The sequence below is a fragment of the Ostrinia nubilalis genome, chromosome 17 (assembly GCF_963855985.1).
Source record: "Ostrinia nubilalis chromosome 17, ilOstNubi1.1, whole genome shotgun sequence".
Taxonomy (NCBI): Eukaryota; Metazoa; Arthropoda; class Insecta; order Lepidoptera; family Crambidae; genus Ostrinia; species Ostrinia nubilalis.
In genome coordinates, this window is record NC_087104.1 from 3,483,811 (window position 1) to 3,503,803 (window position 19,993).

At 35.9% G+C, this 19,993-nt stretch overlaps 1 protein-coding gene across 1 annotated transcript in view; it reads left to right on the forward strand.

Moving 5' to 3' along the window:
* Positions 1-3,984: 3,984 nt before the first annotated feature.
* LOC135079848 (transient receptor potential cation channel trpm) overlaps positions 3,985-19,993 on the forward strand; it is a 307,547-nt gene continuing 291,538 nt past the window's right edge. The window contains exons 1-2 of the mRNA XM_063974461.1: positions 3,985-4,322; positions 11,156-11,233. Of these exons, the coding sequence (XP_063830531.1) occupies positions 4,233-4,322; positions 11,156-11,233 (168 nt within the window). The 5' untranslated portion in view covers positions 3,985-4,232. The remainder of the gene's footprint in view (positions 4,323-11,155; positions 11,234-19,993) is intronic.

Here is a 19,993-nt window from a genome sequence, read left to right on the forward strand (position 1 = left end):
AATAAAAATGTCCATAGATGTCGCTATTCGCTAAGTTCGCTTAGTCGAAAAGGTGCCCAACTCGGGCAAAAGGGCAGGTAAATAAAAATGCCACATTCAATAATGAGTTCAATTAATACTCTTGAATAACACTAAAATGTATCTCTTTGTGCAGTCAAGTAAAAATAATAGAGATTAGAAAAGTAAGAAATAATACCTACATCGATCCATGAAATACATACCTACCTAACCTAACTCGTTAATGGATTATTTTTTATGGTATGTGCGATAATATCACAGTTGCAGGAGTAAAATTGTTTTATTTTCTTAGTTGTGTCAAGAATTAAAAAAAACAAGTGAAGTTAACGCTTTTTATCACGTCGATTGTCAATGCCAATGTCAAAGAACAGCTGTACCATTGATAATATGCTAATAAGTTAAGTCGGTCGCCTGCTCTTGCGTTCTTAATATTGTACACATCACATGCGAGTCTAAATTACGCTACCTATTTACCTACCTGAGTAGATTATACAAAAAATACAGAACCATAGACAGGTTTATAATTGGGACCTAAACGGTAGATACTAAATAATATGTTACGAGATGAAAAGAATCTTTCCTTTACTCGTGGAAGACACTGGCAACTCTTGAAAATAAGTACAGTACAAAAGGTATTTCCAAGATTCCAAAATTGACAGAAAATATTGAAATGAACTCAGAATGTGTGTCGATAAGAAAGAAGTTTGCCGGAACCGTCTGGATATAGATGGATCGATGTAGAAAATTGGAAATGTTTGGGGCAGACCTTTTGTCCTGCAGTAGACACTTTCAGTTGAAAAGGAAGGAAGGAAAAATATTGTGTAAAATGTGTTCTTTCAATAAATTCATCAAATTCCTTGTTGTTGGTACAAAAATGGCTTTACCTGAAAAGTTTTCCGGGAGTAATGAAAATTGGTATTTCTATAGATTTCAATGTGCTCTTTACGAATTTCAACTTTGCGACCTCGTATGTTTGCCGCTCGCGCCGCCCATATTGGCAAAATGCTGCCTTGTAGCAGTTTTTCTTAAATGTTTCCTTTCGGATTAATTTTATGACAAAACATGGTTAGAGAAACTAAAACTAATGAAAAATTCCTATTTTTGATGTCTACATAACCTTTTTGTTAAAACTACCAAATGACTGGATTACCTGAGTAAGTTTTAAACTTTATTTTTACAAGCCAGTTTGACTTTCATAATCATTTTTGTACCGTGGAGGTCAGTATAAGATAAGTATAATTAATTTGATCGTAATAGCGTAACGACAACAATGTGGGTAGGTAACTAACAACTCAATAATGTTTAAGACGTTCCAAATGAAGTAATTATCCTTGACCGTCAATAACTTAATTGAATTAGGTTCAAATAAAACGCTGCTCGTAACTCGAGTTAAACTACAGTTCTACACGCGTTGTGAAAAACTAGAGACTGCCTGCTGATGTCTTTCCCGAGCACTATAATCTGGGTTATAATCTGAGCATCTTCAAGGCGAGAGTGAGTGAACAAGCACTTACAAGGTTACAAGCGCACCCATTTTGAGGCGCACCTTATAAAAAAGCGCATCTAAACAGTAACTGTTCCTCGAAGCGCACCTACCCACCACCTTTTTATTCATCTTAGATGACACAACGTTCAAAATTTTATTATTAGTATACATAGGTAGGTACGTTTTGAGGAATAGTTTAGGTGCGCTTCGAGGAATACCTCCTTACAGGGCAACAAATTAGGTATACATATATGGATCGCTTCTTAAGCTTCCTAGATATTAATACTATTAACAATATCAGTTATAAAAAAACTGTTTACAGCGCGGTGAGATCCAGTGTTTTATTTTTACCATCTGTTGATAATCTCTGACCTCTGAATAAAGTAAACAACGATAAGTAAATATTTAAAAATAACATTAAATTTTTCCAATACACTTTTCACACGATTTAAGTAAAGTTTAAATGTGGATGAATTTCTTCATTTCCTTCACTTGATCGGATGGGTCTTGCGATCACGACGTATAAAGACGTATGTTCTGCGACCATAAAAGATATTGTAGGTATGCATAAGTGAGCGTGACTATGAATTTCCTAGCTTCGGAATCTCCCTAAAGTTCGTAGGTTCGTTCCTAAAGTAGGCAGTTCGATTTTTTCAAGCTTATTTAATATTTTCAAATCTCCCTAAAAGTTTAATTCAATATCGATATTCAATTTTGACTCTACACGATGCTAACCTTAGATCATAGGATCTGAGATGCTAACTAAGAGGTAATCATACTTAACCTTAACCACAAATAATAATACACTATAATACCTACTCTTTTCAACCGACTTCAAAAAAGGAGGAGGTTCTCAATTCGACCCGTATGTTTTTTTTTTTTTTTTTTTTTTTTTTTTTTTTTTTTTTTTTTTCTATGTTTGTTACGCGATAACTCCGACAATTATGAACCGATTTGAACAAATCTTTTTTCGGCGTATAGGTAATACCTCAAGGGTGGTCCCATTTAAATTTAATAATAAAAAAAACAACCCCCAAGGGTGGAAAATTGGGGATGAACTTTTTTATACGCAATATCTCTGCCGATTATAAACCAATTTGAACGATTATTTTTTTGTTGAATAGGTATTATCAAAAGGGTGGTTTCATGCGAATTTGAAGAAAATATTTCACCCCCAAGGGTGGAAAATTGGGGATGAACTTTTTTCTACGCAATATCTCCGCCGATTATGAACCAATTTTTTTTGGTCTCAGTGTACTTCAGTGGTAACATCAAGGTAATAATTAGTTAACTAAAAAGCAAGAAATAAGTAAAATTTTATAAAAAAAAATAAAACCGACTCCAAAAAACCTACACTAAAACGTAGAAAAATAATTACTAATTACCTACTTATTTATTAGGACGAATTATTAATATTTATGTAGGTATACCATGATTGATACTTTTGGAGTCGGTGCAGGCAAACTTTACATGTTTCATAATCTTGGCACCGACTCCAGAAGTATCAATCATGGTATACCTACATAAATATTAATAATTCGTCCTAATAAATAAGTAGGTAATTAGTAATTATTTTTCTACGTTTTAGTGTAGGTTTTTTGGAGTCGGTTTTTTTTTTTTTTTTTCGACAGCATAAAAACGCTCACACGCCAAAATCCCATAACTTTAGTAAGCATCTGGCTGGAATGCCTAAAAGTTTTGGACAGTTTAAGTGTGGTTTAAGTTAGGTACTACACCTACTTAGTAAGTAATATCAGAATATATCGTGTGTAGTGTAATAAAAAAGGCCACGCATAGTGTCTTTTAAGCTGCACGCATACACGCATGGCTGGTGGTTTTTTCTGAAGCATCAAGGTAACGCCATATTATTTTTATGTGATCACAGAAACTTTTTCTTTTTTCTCTGCACCATAACAAATCTTCTGGCCAGTTCGTATCATTAAAAAACTGTTTGTGGTTAAGATGAGTCAGTCATTTGCTCTCTTAGGGAGGTAGAGGTAAGTTTATTTTTATGCTAAGAAGAACATTATTGACTGTCAAAAATTCGTCATAATTTTCAAATTGGATTTAAAATAAATCGCAGAACCACGCCGGCAGGTTAGCCTTCCACGTAGGATTAATTTATTTGTGATTTTGATTAATTGGTTCTATGGAAAGCATAACATTGCGTCCTTATTAGAATTTCTTGCAAAAAACATTTTGTGAAGCTTGTGATCGCGCCGTTAGATTCTAACTAATGTGCATCCCAATACCTATTCCCAGTCACTTCGTCCCAAAAAGGGATCAAAGCAAAGATTCGCGCTGGGCTTTTCAACAAAGGTGTGGCATGCTGAATGAATGCAGTCAGCGGCTGAATCTTTGTTTAGTAGCGTGAAACGGGCCCATGAGCTGCTAGTAGCGGGTATTGGTCGACCGGCTCGGCTCGCTCGGATTGCCCTCCGCCGAGCCGCCGACAATCCGAATCCGACAATACCGCAGTAGCGCGCTACAGTCGGTCGTGTGAGCACGTGCCGCCAGTGCATCGCGCCACCGAAACTTTCTTACGTCAAATCAATGGATATAACCTAACACGCCGCGCTTTTCTCAAATCATCGACTACAATGTGAATTACCTTGTGTTTACAACATCCAAATGGGCTCTTAGTGTTCTCGTGCATTGAAGTGACGTGTTTATTGTGCCAACGATGTGAATAATTTAGTGAATAGTGTTTTGTGAATAAAAGGGAGCTATGAGTATTCAAAAGTGTCTTCTGGATAACTCCAGTAGGATGATAAAGGCGATGTCCACGGCGAAGTCGAACAGCAACGAAGTGAAAACGGTAAGTGAAGTTTGTAAACATTGTATGAATCGACTTGTGGCGAGTGATTACCGACCTTGTTAGGATTCCTACATTATTTTGTAGGTTATCTTTTAGCAACAAAAATAGAACTAAGTAAGATTTTGACGTGTAAACTGCAAACTATTGAGATGGTAATTTATTGGACAGGCGTGAATTATCGTAGCTTGCTTTCGACACACTAACTCATTGTTAAAACAATAACAATAAAGTGTCATAACGATGATTTTGCGTCGACATTACCCGCAGTAAATGACCGTCCGATTCAAGTAGGGTTTAGTTTAACATTGAAAGATAAAGGGCACAAGTTAAATTACAGTTAATTAATGATTTACCCACTTAATTATTTCGAGCAGAAAAGTAACATGGTGTCAAACTTTAGGCTTTAGGCCTACTTAATAACTTGCATTAGGAATTTAGGACCTACCGAGGGCAAAAAAGAAAAAGAACGTAATTTAAATCCGATGGATAGGTAGGTAGGTATTATACCTACGAGTAAGTAGGCCTACCTGCCTGCCTTGGTAATGTTATTATAATGAGTTTGATGCCAATTAATGATAACACGATTTATATCTGAGAGGTTTACCATAACTCACTGAAAGAAAACCTATGAAGACCTAAGTTAGGAGGTTGCTAAATTCTTAGCTCCTACTTTAAAATCTATACCCAATATGTTAGTAAGTAGGTAAGGACCTACAAGTATCTACATAGGTAGGTACCAACTACTACTACGAGTATGTAGAGGAGACACATATTTTTCTATTTTAATCTTCACAGAATCTATTAATAGCTTAGTTGTAATAGTCTACAGTTCAAATGTCGAAATACCTACTGATTCGTTAAAAAAAATCAGACTGTTTATGCCTTATTCGTATCAGCATAAGGACACAAGTTTCTAGAAAGGTCTATAGCAGTTGTGACGTAAACTGTAATAGGGTCATTGCATCTCATTTTGCAATGATAATAATATCTATGCAATACCTACCGTAATGGGATCCATTGAGGCAAGCAGTTTACTGGATACCTACGTTTGGTAGGCTAGTAACTACGAGTAAATACCTACCTAGTAAGGATGAGTTGCACCATCTTCCTTTATCTTAAACGTTAAAAATCTATCAAACTCCATACAAAAAACACCGGTTACGACTATAGTTATGGTTAAAGTAAGGTGGTGAAACTCCGCCTTAGTTTCATAGTTACTATCTTCGTGTTCACGTTAATGAATCTCTATTGCATTATTTGCAGTCTTAACTGTTTTTTTACCATATTCATTGACCAAAAAAGGATTTAGATTACCAAGTGTAGCTGTTATAATCTCAATAATAATAATCTGGCGACTTTATGTAGAGTACAACATGGTGTCGATCATCTATGGCCTATGGTTTAGATTTTTACGCCCGGCCCGTTTTCACAAACATTACTATAAGGTCTCTCAGTGCGCGTGGACGCACATGGTGACACACGAACCAGTCACAGAGCTCTATTCAACGCTGTGCGTTCGAATTGCTGCTTCACTTAAGCAAGCATCGTTTGTGAATACGGGAGTTAGTTTTTTGGCAAGGTATGGTCGATGTTATTGGTCGATGTTATGGTACTGCTGGACGAGATCCATTTTATTTTACTTTTTTGAGCAAACTAAAAAGCACAAATACTTTACTACAGCTACTTCTGAATTGTATCAATTTATCACGCTGTTAAATCCATTAGATAATATTTACTTGATTTGCTATCGATACGCGACGTTGACATTTGATAACCGGGTTAAACTTGACCAAATTCTAATACAGATAAGTAAGTATCATTTTGCGTATGAGAGTTCAAAAACCTCTAAATTGATTATTGTTATAGCACTATGGAAGAAATTAAAGGAGACTTACTTAACTGCATTTTGGAGTATTCGCCATGAATTTTCTTATCAGGCAGATTGTTACACACTTGATAGGTTCCTCCAATAATAAAACGCACTGTCTGTGGCATATGATTTTATTTCTAACCGGTTTATTATACCTTTAGTTGTCACTGTCATCCTTTTTACTCTGGAGAGAAGGGGTCCAAACTCTGTTGTCACTGTCATCCATTTTACTATGGAGACAAGAAGGACCAGTTTTGAACTCTGCCTAATCCTGATCAATTTCGTTGCGGGACTGATTAACAGTTAATCCCTGAAACTGATTTAGCTATGGTTGGATTTCATTAGCGGTCGTGCTTTAAATCCTTTTTTTTAACGTCGGGAAATGTCGATGGGGACGGCCAGTGGGTTATGTGGGACTGTTCCCGCCTGCTCACTAAAACCTGACGGTGTCCACCGGAGCCCAAAAGAAACGGAGCCGCGTGTTATTGTCCTAGCTCTGACATTCGTCCGCAGCTCCGCCTCAGGCTAGTAGACCCTCTCCGACTTCGAGGGAACCCCCTATCCTCTCCTCCAGATGTTTTTCTGGCATCACATGAGTGCACTGCAGTGGTAAAAACGGGACGTAGTCTCTCAATCCTGCTGCTTCTGCTATCTTTGATTCTTGTTCTAAATAAAAAACGGAACCATAATTTTATTCTTAAAATACACCTAGTTCCCTTTAACACTCATACTGGAAACGTAAAGACGCTAATTATTTTACTTAAATTACAGTATTATGCTCCTCCTCGACCAGTTAGAGCGAAAATCCAATTAGTTCCTGATACGGAACTTACTTTAAATCCCTCTTGTCTTTGAAATGAATCCGAGTAACTAAAACTTGCCTGTCACGGGCAGAGGCAGATCCTCGCGGGTTAAGAGATAGGGCTTATCTCTCATAGAGCATTAGACTTTTAACCTTTATGTAGCCTTTATTTAGGATTTAGATGTTAGTTTTACGTCGTCTGTCCACTTTTAATTAAAACGTGTATTTTCACCCAAGGGCAAATGGAAATTATGTTTCTTTTGCCATTATTATAATTACTGCTAAAAATATCCAACAAGTCGTGTAATTCGATTAGTTGTTTAAAATGATATTTAGAAACAGGTTCTATTTATGTTCAGTGGCTATCCTTCTCCTATCCTAACTCCAATATCCTCGCAAATTCGCAATGTCCTTGAATTAAACCAATTAATGTGATTTTTTTCCTTTTTGTTCACAGTGATCAAATCCCACACCCATCCAGCATCCTATCCCTAAACACCGAAGATAAATGAATTGAGAAGAATGTTGTTATGTCAAGAATCTCCCGCCAAATAAGAAAAAACCAAAACATATTGTGGCTCTGTCCCTCAAGCATTGTGAATCGAACCGTGAAATGCTCTCATATCGCCGAGTTTTGCGTGATTCTAATAAAATAACTACGTCTTTACATTAAAAAATCTTGGTTTATTTTAACTACTTCTAGTAGGGTTTCAATCGTCTGTAGGATAAAAACAAAAACTCCATTCAAATCTCTCGTCCCACGGCTTTCATAGCGAGGACTAATTCGGGTCATTTAAACAAAGAATGCATGAAATGCATTCTAAAATGGCGCATGGTAGCCTAAATATCATTTGACAGCGTTAAGTTGGAATTTATTTTTATTCACTGAGGAAAAAAATAATAACGTGTCAGTTTAACCTCTTTCTATGTTCTGTGGTTTAACCGATTGGCGGCTACAATCATCTTTCAACTAGAAACGCTTCACCTGAGTTTAGTGTGCACCCTTTAAAATCTGTCTTTGTAAAAAATAAGTAATTCTAATCTCTATTTCAAATGAATACAGAAAACGTAAGCGGTCCTGACACGTACGTTATATGGTTATTGCGTAAATATCACGAAATTACCCTTATAAATTTTGCGTTGGGTTGAAAACAACACGTGAATAATTTCGACCTACAACGGAGAATTTTGATTACACCGCGATATTCTAACTGGAGTTGTTTTGTAAGTTATTTATTATGATTCTGACGTACTCATTTGTACCTGCTTGTTGGAATAATATGGTAATCAAGTGATAACAGTAACTATTCGTTAACATCAATTGAGTTTAATTTCGTCACGACGTGAATACTGATTGCTACGTTAAATTTCTATTAGGAATAGGATCGTCATAAAAGTTTAGTTTGAACTAGATTGAAACAAAGATCGTACCAATACCTCAGTATTTAGTAGTTGTAAATAGTAATCATTTAGTCAAGGAGCCTTCTTTTCAGCATGCGCAATTATTTATCAGTAAAAGTAAGTTTGAATTGATAAGGCGTTGTTAATTTAACCTAATGGAGAAACTCTATGATGAAAAGATGTTTCTTAGGTAGGTACACGTTTCTTTACAGAAAAGATGTTTCTTACATTACACCATACAACAAAGTAAAGAACTCGAATGGAATGGATATTAGCTTGACATATTGATAGACAGCAGAGGGATAATGTGGTAAAACACCTTTGTTAAAGATAGTGCACGATTTTTCTCATAGAAGCTATGACACCATTTTAAGAAAATTCAATTCAAGCAAGTAGGCTGCCGATTATTTGTAACATGACATTTTGCTATTCTTAGATCTTTATAAAATATTAACTTTTTTTTGCTATCTTATCGAAAATCTGTTCCCGGCAGAGTTTAGCGCGCACCATGGGACAGCTGTGGTTCATTCAGTCAACTATAAAATGTGTGCCTATGACGCGATAGCGCGTCATTTTACGTCATGTATTTGATGTACAAGCGTCAGCAATTCAGAAACGATATCGGACTCATATATAAAAATAAATGCACTTTTTTCCTTTTTACAGCACGCTGATGTTCGTCAGTAATTGACAACTGCAACAGCGTTCATTATATCGTTACAAATGAATTGTGTTCTCTTTGTATGATGTCTCTCACAGAAGGACATTCGAAGAATTCGCCGAAAACAAGAGTTCATGATTTAGTGAATAATTACATGTCCGCTTGTTAGGTAAAGAAACACGTCGGCAAAACAACCAATTACCGGCGAAGATACATCTTTACGAGCAAAGCATCTGAATCTAAATGCCTTTGAATTTGCGTTACGGTCTCGTCACTCTACTAACGACGTATTTGTCTTTACTGAGGAAGTCAGTTTGAATGTATGTATACCTACTTTAGCAAAAAAGTTTTTTTTAGGTTTTGGCAAGGTCTATTCCACTTTGATCACACATGGATAAGATCTTCTAGGTTATCAAAGTAGACTTAAGTGGACTTCTTATCCATAGGTGATCAAAGGACACTAAAGTGTAGCTTGGAGTCCACTTTGATTGATCACCTGGGTGATCAAACACACGTGATCAAAGTGGAACAGCCATTTGGCAGCGACATAAAGCTGTATATGGACGTCAATCAATTAAACAATATCGTTTAAAAATTAAAAACACATCAGCTTAATTGCCATTTTACATCCATAACAGATTAAAAGGGCTTACTTTGTTTTTGTCGCTGGAATTCCGCTCAGAACAGAGGGCGCCATGATCGCGATGGCCGATACAAGAGCCAGGCAATTACATCAATAAATATTCATATTCATCGGGGCGAGATTAAATCAGAACCATTAGGTTTAATCAGAACGAGCGTTCTCGTTGGCTTCGTTTGATTTTGTGATGTTTTGTGGTTAGTATATTTTGTGTTTGTATATTTTCTAGCTTTCAAACGATTACGATTTTTACAAATGCAATACTTTTTATAGACAGAAGTCTACGCAATAAAATGTCTCAGTACTTGAACAGACGACGGCACATCAATCCTTAAGAACTTATGGAGTTGCAAGAGGGACTGGAATTCGTTGCCTGCTGTTGTCTTTCCCGATCCCGAACACTATAACCCGGGTCTTTTCAAGGCGAGAGTGAATACGCACTTACAGGGCAGATATTATGTCATCCTAGACAGCATCTCACTCAACATCAAGTGCGATTGCGGTCAAATACCTGCCTTGTTCTGAATAAAAAAAAGAGTTCGCAACAAAAGTATAGTCTGGTATGCTTTTGTCTTACCTATGTAGGTAATAAAGGCCGTCACAATTTCAGTTGATTGCTCACGGAGACGGTTCCATTCAAAATTAACCCATGTTTGATAACTAACGCAACACGCAGATTGACGCACGCGCAGCCTTCGATAGGAATTTTCGCTATTAACTGGTGTTTTGTCTCTCTCTGTCATAGAGAATGAAGGGTAGATAGATAGAATTTGTCATGTTGTTTCTAACGATAGATGGCCTTTTGTTTCGTGATTTACTATGACAAGATATTTCGTGTCATTTTGCTTTAGTACGTCAACATGCGCGTGAGTAGACACAATAGGAACTGTCTGGAGCCGACTGGTGGGATCGTTAAGGTATTATCACTATTAATTAAGACCTTTTCTGTGATAATCAAGCGGTTACTGTTTAACTGTTAAAAAAGTTACGTGTTAAGTGCTAAGATGTCGTTTTTGTGGTGTCATAGTTTTTAGCTTGACTGTATTTGGTTTTGGTGTAAAAGTGGCCCTAAATAAGTATTGTACATAATATTATGTAGTTGCAAATATTGCGATATGGCCTCACTATGATCCTGCACGTGCCTCAGACGGGATCACTGTCGCCGAAACCACAAATGTATGAACTTGAAAAATCGCAAAGTGCTAGTAGTAGTAGTAGTTCAATAGGTTGTACATACCATAGGTACCATGCTACTATTCTATCTGGCAGATATTATCATAAAATTATTGGTTGTAATACCTACCATAAATTAGACAACGTTACCGATAATGTCGGATTTGTATTGATTAATTAGCATCAAGTTTATTTACAAAAATGTTCACGGACTTCTTGTTTTACCTTCAGGTGAAAGTAGCTCGCCAAAATACAATTTGTTCATTAACCTTGGTATTTTCAACAGGGCGTGCAAAGTGGCCTCAAAAGAGTGGTGGGGCTGGCGATGCTGTCGTTGTCGATTCCCGTCGAAGACAAAAACAAAGTCAGTAGCTCGAGTTGAGCATGGTCATCATCATCATCTTCATTGTCATTTCCATTATCCTCATCATCAATATGAACTTTAATATCAAAGTAAAAAAGCTAAAACCCAACTACGACAAAAAACGACGCTGAAAAAGTATAAAACAAGATTTTCAGAATACTGAACTGAACAAAGTTGCTAACGCAGTCACACGTTGTCAAAGTGCTACGGTAGGTAGGTATATTATGTAACGTGTGACTACGCCTATAACCAGCGGACAATTAAGACGCTTCTAATGATATGTCATTTGTCGAATTCTGATAAGTAGTTTAGAAGTTACGAGGGAACAGATGAACATACATACATGCATACATATACATAGCCTTTCAAAATCATAACCCTCCTTTTGCTTTGCCGTAGTCGGGTAAAAAGGAGTTGTTACTTCATTTTTAACTTGCGGGTCCAACAGTTTAACTTTCCCCGGAACAAACTTGACCTTCACTGGTTGGGTTTTTATTGGCGGTCAAGCTGTAGATCCTGTGGAGTTGCAGCGGTGGGAACAAGAGGTGGGAATAGTCTCATTCATTGTAAACTGCTTACATTCTAAATCCAATTCTTTTCTCAATTCTTTATGATGACAAAACTTAAAAGACCCCGGAGAGAAACAAAAGCAGAAACTTTGGATGTAGGTGAACTTTTGAAATCGTCTAAATAATGTCATTAGGTTTCTGTAATTCTATGATTCCTTTTGTATATTATGTTTATCAATCTAATTAACCGCTTGAGTCCCAGACGGCATTAATTAATGTCATAACAATTGATTATCTATTGTGTCTAGATTCGCGGGCCTTGAAGGATTAATCTCACCTCAAATAGGTAGTGACTGCTTATCTTAATAAGTCTGTCATTAGGATCCATAATAATTCTTGTCGACTCCCATAAATCATAAAAGCAATGGTAACTAATAAATCGACTATATCCATCGATATCATTGTTCTCATTCTACGCTAATAATAGGTACGTTCTTCCTCGTGTCATGACGTCTATATTTTCCTTATTGAGATAGAAATAATATTTAGTGGTTTGACAGTAATTTGTTGTTTTGTTACTAGTTCAATTAGTTGGGGACAATCGATTAAAATTCAATTGTTTTGATGATTGTATCCAGTTTCTAAGAGGCTATAAAACGCTTTAAATTAAGAGACATTTTATGGAGAGTTATGAAATTTCGAATTTCCACATCCACCGATTTTGGATTAATTGTATTTTTCTATTAATTTACAACTAGCTTTTGCCCGCGGCTTCACCCGCGTGAAATTTAGTTTGTCACTGATCGTCAACAAAATCCGTTAAGTAGTTTTTGCGTGAAAGAGTAACAAACATCCAGACATCATGAAATCCAAACTTTCGCCTTTATAATATTAGTAGGATACTCCTCGAGACGATTAGTGTATTTGATTAAATTATCAGACGATTTAAAAAAGCCATCACTTCACGTGGTCACCATTAATAGTAAATAGATGATACCTACCTTAATCGAAATCAGATATGAATGATTGAGCATCATTATCATCATCATTAACCATATCAACACCATCATCATCATCATGAGCATTAACGGTTTGCAGTGGCTCGTTTTCTTGAGTTTTGATTGTACAGATTGTTGTCTATGGGATGATTTGAACTCAAGCATGTTACCTGTCTGTGACCTGGATTGGGGTTACCCTGGATCGTGTTTCCTTGTCTATGTTTTCATGTATTTTACTTTGATCTAAAATAACAAAGGGTGTAAAAATGTAAAAAAAAATATGTTCGTTTGTTATAAGGGAGCAAATATGATTTTGATTTGATTTGATGATTTGATGATAGCTGTTCTTGTATTTTTCAAAAACAAATGTGAGTATTACGTAATTTGTTTTTAATGTTTCGGATATGGAATAATTTTAAATCCAGCTGCTCGTGAGTCGAGCCTGAATAACAACCAACTTATAAAAACAATACAAAACATTGTGCATAATTATCGTGTTATCCCGAATGTATGTGTCCCTTAACTTTAATTAGAACCAAAGTTGTTTAGTCAATCTTGCCTTTTGTAAATAAGTCTCTACCAAGACCTACACATAATCTGCATCTGATCCAATGAATGTAACTTTTGTGAAATTATCCAATTTGTCTGTAATGATCCCTTTTAGTGTTATTAAATGTCCGAATTCTTTGCATAATTTAGGATCTATTTAAATTTCCAAAATTGTGTTAAATAAAAGCATGTATTATACCACGTTATACAGTCATAGTCCAGTCATTATAGTAAGTTCACCTCGGAATTCGAGATACCCAGCTGTAAGTCTGTAAATAGTTGTATATTGACACCCTAAAAGTTGTCTCAAAACCTACATATCGTAGGGTGTAAGCAACTATTACAAGGTCAACGGTCATAAAATAAATTTTTTGCGCTTTTTTTAGAAATATCTCATTTCCTATGGGTTTTTTGCTATTTGTATTTATTATCAATATTGTAGAATACTAAATTCTCTACAAATTTTGTTTAAAAAATGTTTTTATACGGTGAACCGTTTTCGAGATAGAACATCACTTCAGGTCAACTTAAGCGGTTTAGATTTTTCATACAAAAGGATTTTCCCGCTAATTTCCGTGGGAATTTAGGGAATTCCTTGTTGTAAATAAGCTTTAAGTTTACTAAGGTACCTACATGCCAAATTTCAAGCGTCTAACTTCCGTTAAGCGTTTAGATTTTTCATACAAAAGGATTTTCCCGCTAATTCCTGTTCCCGTGGGAATTCCTAAGTATACTATAACCTGCCCAGGTGTATGAAGAATAATTGTACCAAGTTTTGTTAAAATCCGTCGAGTAGTTTTTGTTTCTATATGGAACATACAGACGGACAGACAGACAGACAAAAATTTTACTGATTGCATTTTTGGCATCAGTGTCGATCACTAATCACCCCCTGATAGTTATTTTGAAAATATATTTCATGTATAGAATTGACCTCTCTACAGATTTATTATAAGTACTAGCGGCCGCCCTCAATCTCGAAAACGGTTCACCGTATAAAAAATTTTTTTGAACAAAATTTGTAGAGAATTTTGTATTCTACAATATTGATAATAGATACAAATAGCAAAAAACCCATAGGAAATGAGATATTTCCAAAAAAAGCGCAAAAAACCGATTTTTGTGACCTTTGACCTTAAAATTTAATAGTTGCTTACACCTTACCATATGTAGGTTTTGAGACAACTTTTAGGGTGTCAATATACAAGTATTTACAGACTTACAGCTAGGTATCTCGAATTCCGAGATTCTTACCTAATTTAAGCTTAAATGACTGGACTATCAAATATGTTGGTAAGTGACAAGGTGAGTAAATAAATAGGGCAACCGTTTTTTCCCAAAATGTATCAGGTTACTCAAAGGCTCTCAAAGGTAAGGTATTTTCAGCAGTGTGTGTATTTTAACTCTGACTAATCCCCTCTACTGACATTGTATTACAAAGCTATTAATGAATATTCTCTAGTAATAGCGGAAATTCCCAATAAAATTGAAATTAAATTAGCTCTATGATCTCCTGGGTCAAAGTCAAGAAGTTTTTTTAAGAGTATTAATTCTACTATTTAATTCAGAGTGTAACAAGCAAATCGATTACGGTACTAAATACTTTTCAGAATAATAATTATGGTTCTGAAGTTACTATTGATGATTTCTATTCCTGGTTATGTCTCATTCGTGTCGTTACTTTGTATAGCTTTTGATTAATAAATAATCGCAGTATCCATGATGAGGAATTGGCTTGCATCTCACCAGATGGAAAGTGATGATGAGGCCGAAGGGAGAAGGGAGCTTCACCAGAGTTTGGCTTCCTCCTTCTAGGAATCCTTAACCACAGAGGAACCTGCTATCATACCTCTATCTGCCGAAACACAATGCTGTGAACATTGTTTTATAGGTACAGTTTCAGATTACGCCAACACGCGCACTTTACAAATTGGACACAATACAAAGCATGCACGGTTAAATAAAATCACCTTGCTATAGAAAATCGACAATGAACATTGCTAATTTAAATCGTGGCAGCTTGTCACAAGGCCGGCGATTTGTCAAGTGCCTGATAAACATCTGTTTTAGCACATTATAATATTATTTATCTAACATTATATTCTAAAAAACCTTTGACAAAGATGTCCTTCAGCCTGCTTGCTATATTTAATCTAGTTCGTTCGTTTCAGCTGAAAGACGTCCACTGCTGGACAAAGGCCTCCCCCAAGGATTGCCACAAAGACCGGTCTTGCGTCGTCCGCATCCAGGCACCTCCTGCGCCCTTCACCGGATAGTCGGTCCACCTAGTGGGGTGCTTGCCCACGCTACGTCTTCCGGCTCGTGGTCGCCACTCAAGAACTTTCCTGCCCCAGCGGCCATCAGCTCTACGAGCTATGTGCCCCGCCCACTGCCACTTGATTTTAGCTATTCTGCGTGCTATGTCAGTCACTTTGGTTCTCCTACGCATCTCCTCATTTTTGATTCGATTACGCAGGGAAACTCCGAGCATAGCACGCTCCATCGCCCTTTGGGTGACCTTGAGCCTTCTAATGAGGCCCACAGTAAGCGACCACGTCTCAGCCACCTACCAATACCTATTGAAAATATTTATGGTCAAGTCAAGCATCTTACTTGGTGGTCTGAAATGAATTATTACTTGTTGTGGTCTACCGCAGTGTAGTCGTTAGTAACTTAGTAAGGAACAATTTAAGGTTACTTTGTAACATGCCAGTAACATTGTGTAGGTACTTTGTTGAGTACAGTTACAGCCAGGGTTGCATGATTTAAATCAAGTTGATTTAAAATCACGATTTTTATTGCATGATTTTTTAAATAAAAATCTCTGATTTATACAATATCCGAAAATGGAATTAAAGCAACGCTGGGAAATTGATACCTAGGCACTGACTTGTAATAACATATTCCTGTTTTTGTAATGAAAACGAAAATCTAATGAAAATAAAAAAAGATATAGTATAAATAAAAATCACGATTTTTTTGATTAAAAAAAAAATATCATGATTTTTTTCCACCCAGGTTAAAGCACATAAGAGTACACTATTGGTGCATTCTCGCTCTTATTACTACTACAAAAGATCCTACAGTGTTAAGCTTGACAAGCCGTTGCCGTTGTCTGTGTCAAGGTGTAGAGTTAGGTGTAGCGCTTAACTCAGACAGTACCTGAGGTATGAAAGCGGCACGGGTGACGGGAGAGGTGATTTTGACATATTTTAACGTGACAGAGCATGCAAATCTGCCCCCCTAGACAAAACGCACTTTTTGATCGAATCGAAAATCGAATCCGTCAAAACTCCATACAAAAAAGGGGCTTTTCGACCACTTTTCGACTGGTTTGCGATTATAATTTGCACTTTGTCTAGACCCACTGAAGTCTCGCTTACATTTTACGCAACAAAAAACATCCTCCCGTGCTTTTCTTTCACATACCTCAGATACTGACTGATTTACGTACTAGACTATTTGAATGTCATTTGGTCATCTTTTGTTTTAGCACCGGCGTGTTAGGTGAAGCCATCAAACTATGTCATACGACGTCGTCAAGGTTGAACAGGAAGTGATAATAGATAACGTTATCACTGTTTCTTTCATAATCAATTAGGATGGACCGACAGAATATGTAGGTAAACCATTAAGTGCAAAAGTCGTTCTAGAATTTGCCATGTTTCAATTGATTTTGATTTAAAAAATAGTATACTTAACAGATACTTATGGCTCGGAGTAGGAATTTAGTTGGACGAGGAAAAGTTTAGCCAAATGCAATTTCGTTTCCCCCTAACAACTCCAAAACTACATAAAGAACTCTATTTTCATTCTGTTTATGCTTAAAAAATACCTCTCGTCTATTCTGCAAGTTATTTATTTGCAAGTACGCAAAATACCCGGCGCATTTCAATTTGCAACTCCAACCCGTTTCTATATTTACACGGCTCTTGTTTCGGCGCACCTTTTCGTAAAAAACATAAAAGCACAATTTAATCCCAAGTTCCCAACTCACTCGCAAATCGCAATACGGTAAAACGTTGAAGAGTTACACGAACTTCAACTTTAACAGAAATGTGTAAGGTTCAATGTTACCTAACTGATTGGATTAGCCAAATTCCTAAAACATCGGAGTTCATGAGTAGGTTTTAAAAAACTCAATGTCAGATAAGTGCTTCTTCGTTGCTAATATTGCAATGTCGTCAATGTAAGCAACTTTTTCTTTAGCGTCGTGAATAGAACCATATTAAATTTCAATTATTTGCCTCTATTCCCTTTTAGTAAAGTTGTGAAGCTAAGATTTTCCTTTATAAGAAAATACTAGAAAAGCAATGATGAACTGCGGAATCTAGTGCAAGTAATAAGAAATGTGAAACTGAAATGCTCAGGATTTTCTTTCAACTTTCTCTTGGGAATATAATGAGCTTAGCCACTTATTTTCAGTCATTTAACTGTTACAAAATAGCTTGTACCTATTAATTACGAAGATGCAACATTGTTTACCACCAGTGAGTGAGTGAATTTCTTTTTAAATCTTAAGTAAACTATTTTGCAATATTGAAATGGGACCATTAAACCTAGGCGCAGACCACCGACTTTTAGTTGGTCGGTAGTTGGGCCCGATTTTAATTTGTATGAACAATCGGCCGACACCAAAGCGGTGTAATGTGTGCACTATACATCTCCATACTGATTAACAACCCGATCCAACTATCGGCCAACTAAAAGTCGGTGGTCTGCGCATAGGCTAAAGGTCTCAAAAAGATACTTTTAAAAAAAATTAAATATAGAGTTTTACCTTCATCTACTAACATGTTAAAAAGTTCCCTGCATGATACACACATTCTCTAAAAGTGACCTTTTCACACTATTCTTCTTACTTAGAGACCTGTCCTTTTTTGCACTCTATAAATCAGTGAATTCTACTGAAAGGGAGATCCAATCCTCTTAAAAGTAATAGATCCTTTACAAATGTGTTCCATTCTGTAGTTTGAATGTACGGACGACAGCACATCAACCTAAACATAGTGGCGTCTTATCTCTTTGTAATACAGGCTATTTTGCAACAAAAATGTATAGGTTGATGTGCTGTCGACTGTACACTGGGATCGTAGTATAAAGAAAAGTTGCTTGTTGATCAATTACTTATTTATTCAGGATACTAATTTATACATTTCCAACATTATAACACCTTAAAGTTACTACTTCTTGCTTTCAATGCTCCAATCGAACTGCCTGTCCGGCGGCATGCCCGCGATAAGGCAACTTCCCCTTCCATTCGTCAAAGTCAACCGGCTCGAAACGACTTATCGACAGCATGCCCCGGAAGTAGTCAAAATCAATACTTAAATAACAATTTATTTCTAAATTACTAAACTGTATACAATAAAAATTGAATATAATACAGAATAAATTCTGAAACCATTCTAATATCTGCAACAATGTCCAGGAAGTAATCAAGTAAAGTATTGAATTTTAATAATGGGTTTTTAAATTCTACCAAAATTATTACAATAACTATCTATAAGCAACTAATAATCGTATAAAATACAATATTAATTCTAAAATCATTACATTCGGCCATCCGTCACCGTGATGCCTCCTGGCATTCACGTCTCATAAGGATATTAAAATCATTACATTCGGCCTGGTATTCCCGTCTTAATAAAGATATAGTCTAAAATCATTACTATTAATTTTCGAAACAATATGAATCATATTATTATTTATACAACTTGTAAATAAGTGTTATTATCATGTGCAAATTTTGTTAAGAAAATGAAGAAGATCCTGAATTTTATTTAATTTTGTACATTAGGAAACTTAAAAACTTAACCCACGTAACTTAGGTACTATGCACACACTGTTGGGTACAGGCACAGCAGTCTTTACACAATAACTTTCCTAGATAATACCTATTACTTATACTATTAACTTTAATTGCCCACAGAGAGCATAATAATATGCCTACCTAAAGAGCATTCATTATTTATTTATCACTTTACTACATCAGAATTATGTTTGCGCACACTGTTGGGTACAGCAGTCTATACACAATAACTTTCCTTAGATAGTACCTATTACTTATAATATTAACTTTAATTGCCCACAGAGAGCATAATAATATGCCTACCTAAAGAGCATACTCTTCATTATTTATTTATCACTTTACTACATCAGAATTATGTTTGCGCACACTGTTGGGTACAGCAGTCTATACACAATAACTTTCCTGAGATAATACCTATTACTTATTAACTTTAATTGCCCATAGAGAGCATAATAATATGCCTACCTAAAGAGCATACTGTTCATTATTTATTTATCACTTTACTACATCAGAATTATGTTTTTCTAAGGCCTCAACATGAATCTAAGCTTGTATGGATCATAATGGTTTGTTTTTTTGCAAAACTTAGAACACCAGTAGCTATCCTATGTATCGTATTTCCTAAAATTTCTGTCAATTTATAGGGACCAACAAACTTTGACAGAATCTTTGCACTTTTTGTTTTCAGTTCTATAGCGAACGGCCTTCACAAAAACATTTTAGAAAATGCATCTACGACAGTAACGATGTGTGTGTTACCTAAAATATTATTCGGTTGTGTTACCGTCTTTCGTCCTCACAGAGGAATCCAAATAATCCATTCAAGTGCGAAACTGTACTTCAACATTTTTTTTTGTTTTGGAAACCAATACTGTTGTATTCTTACGAGTGT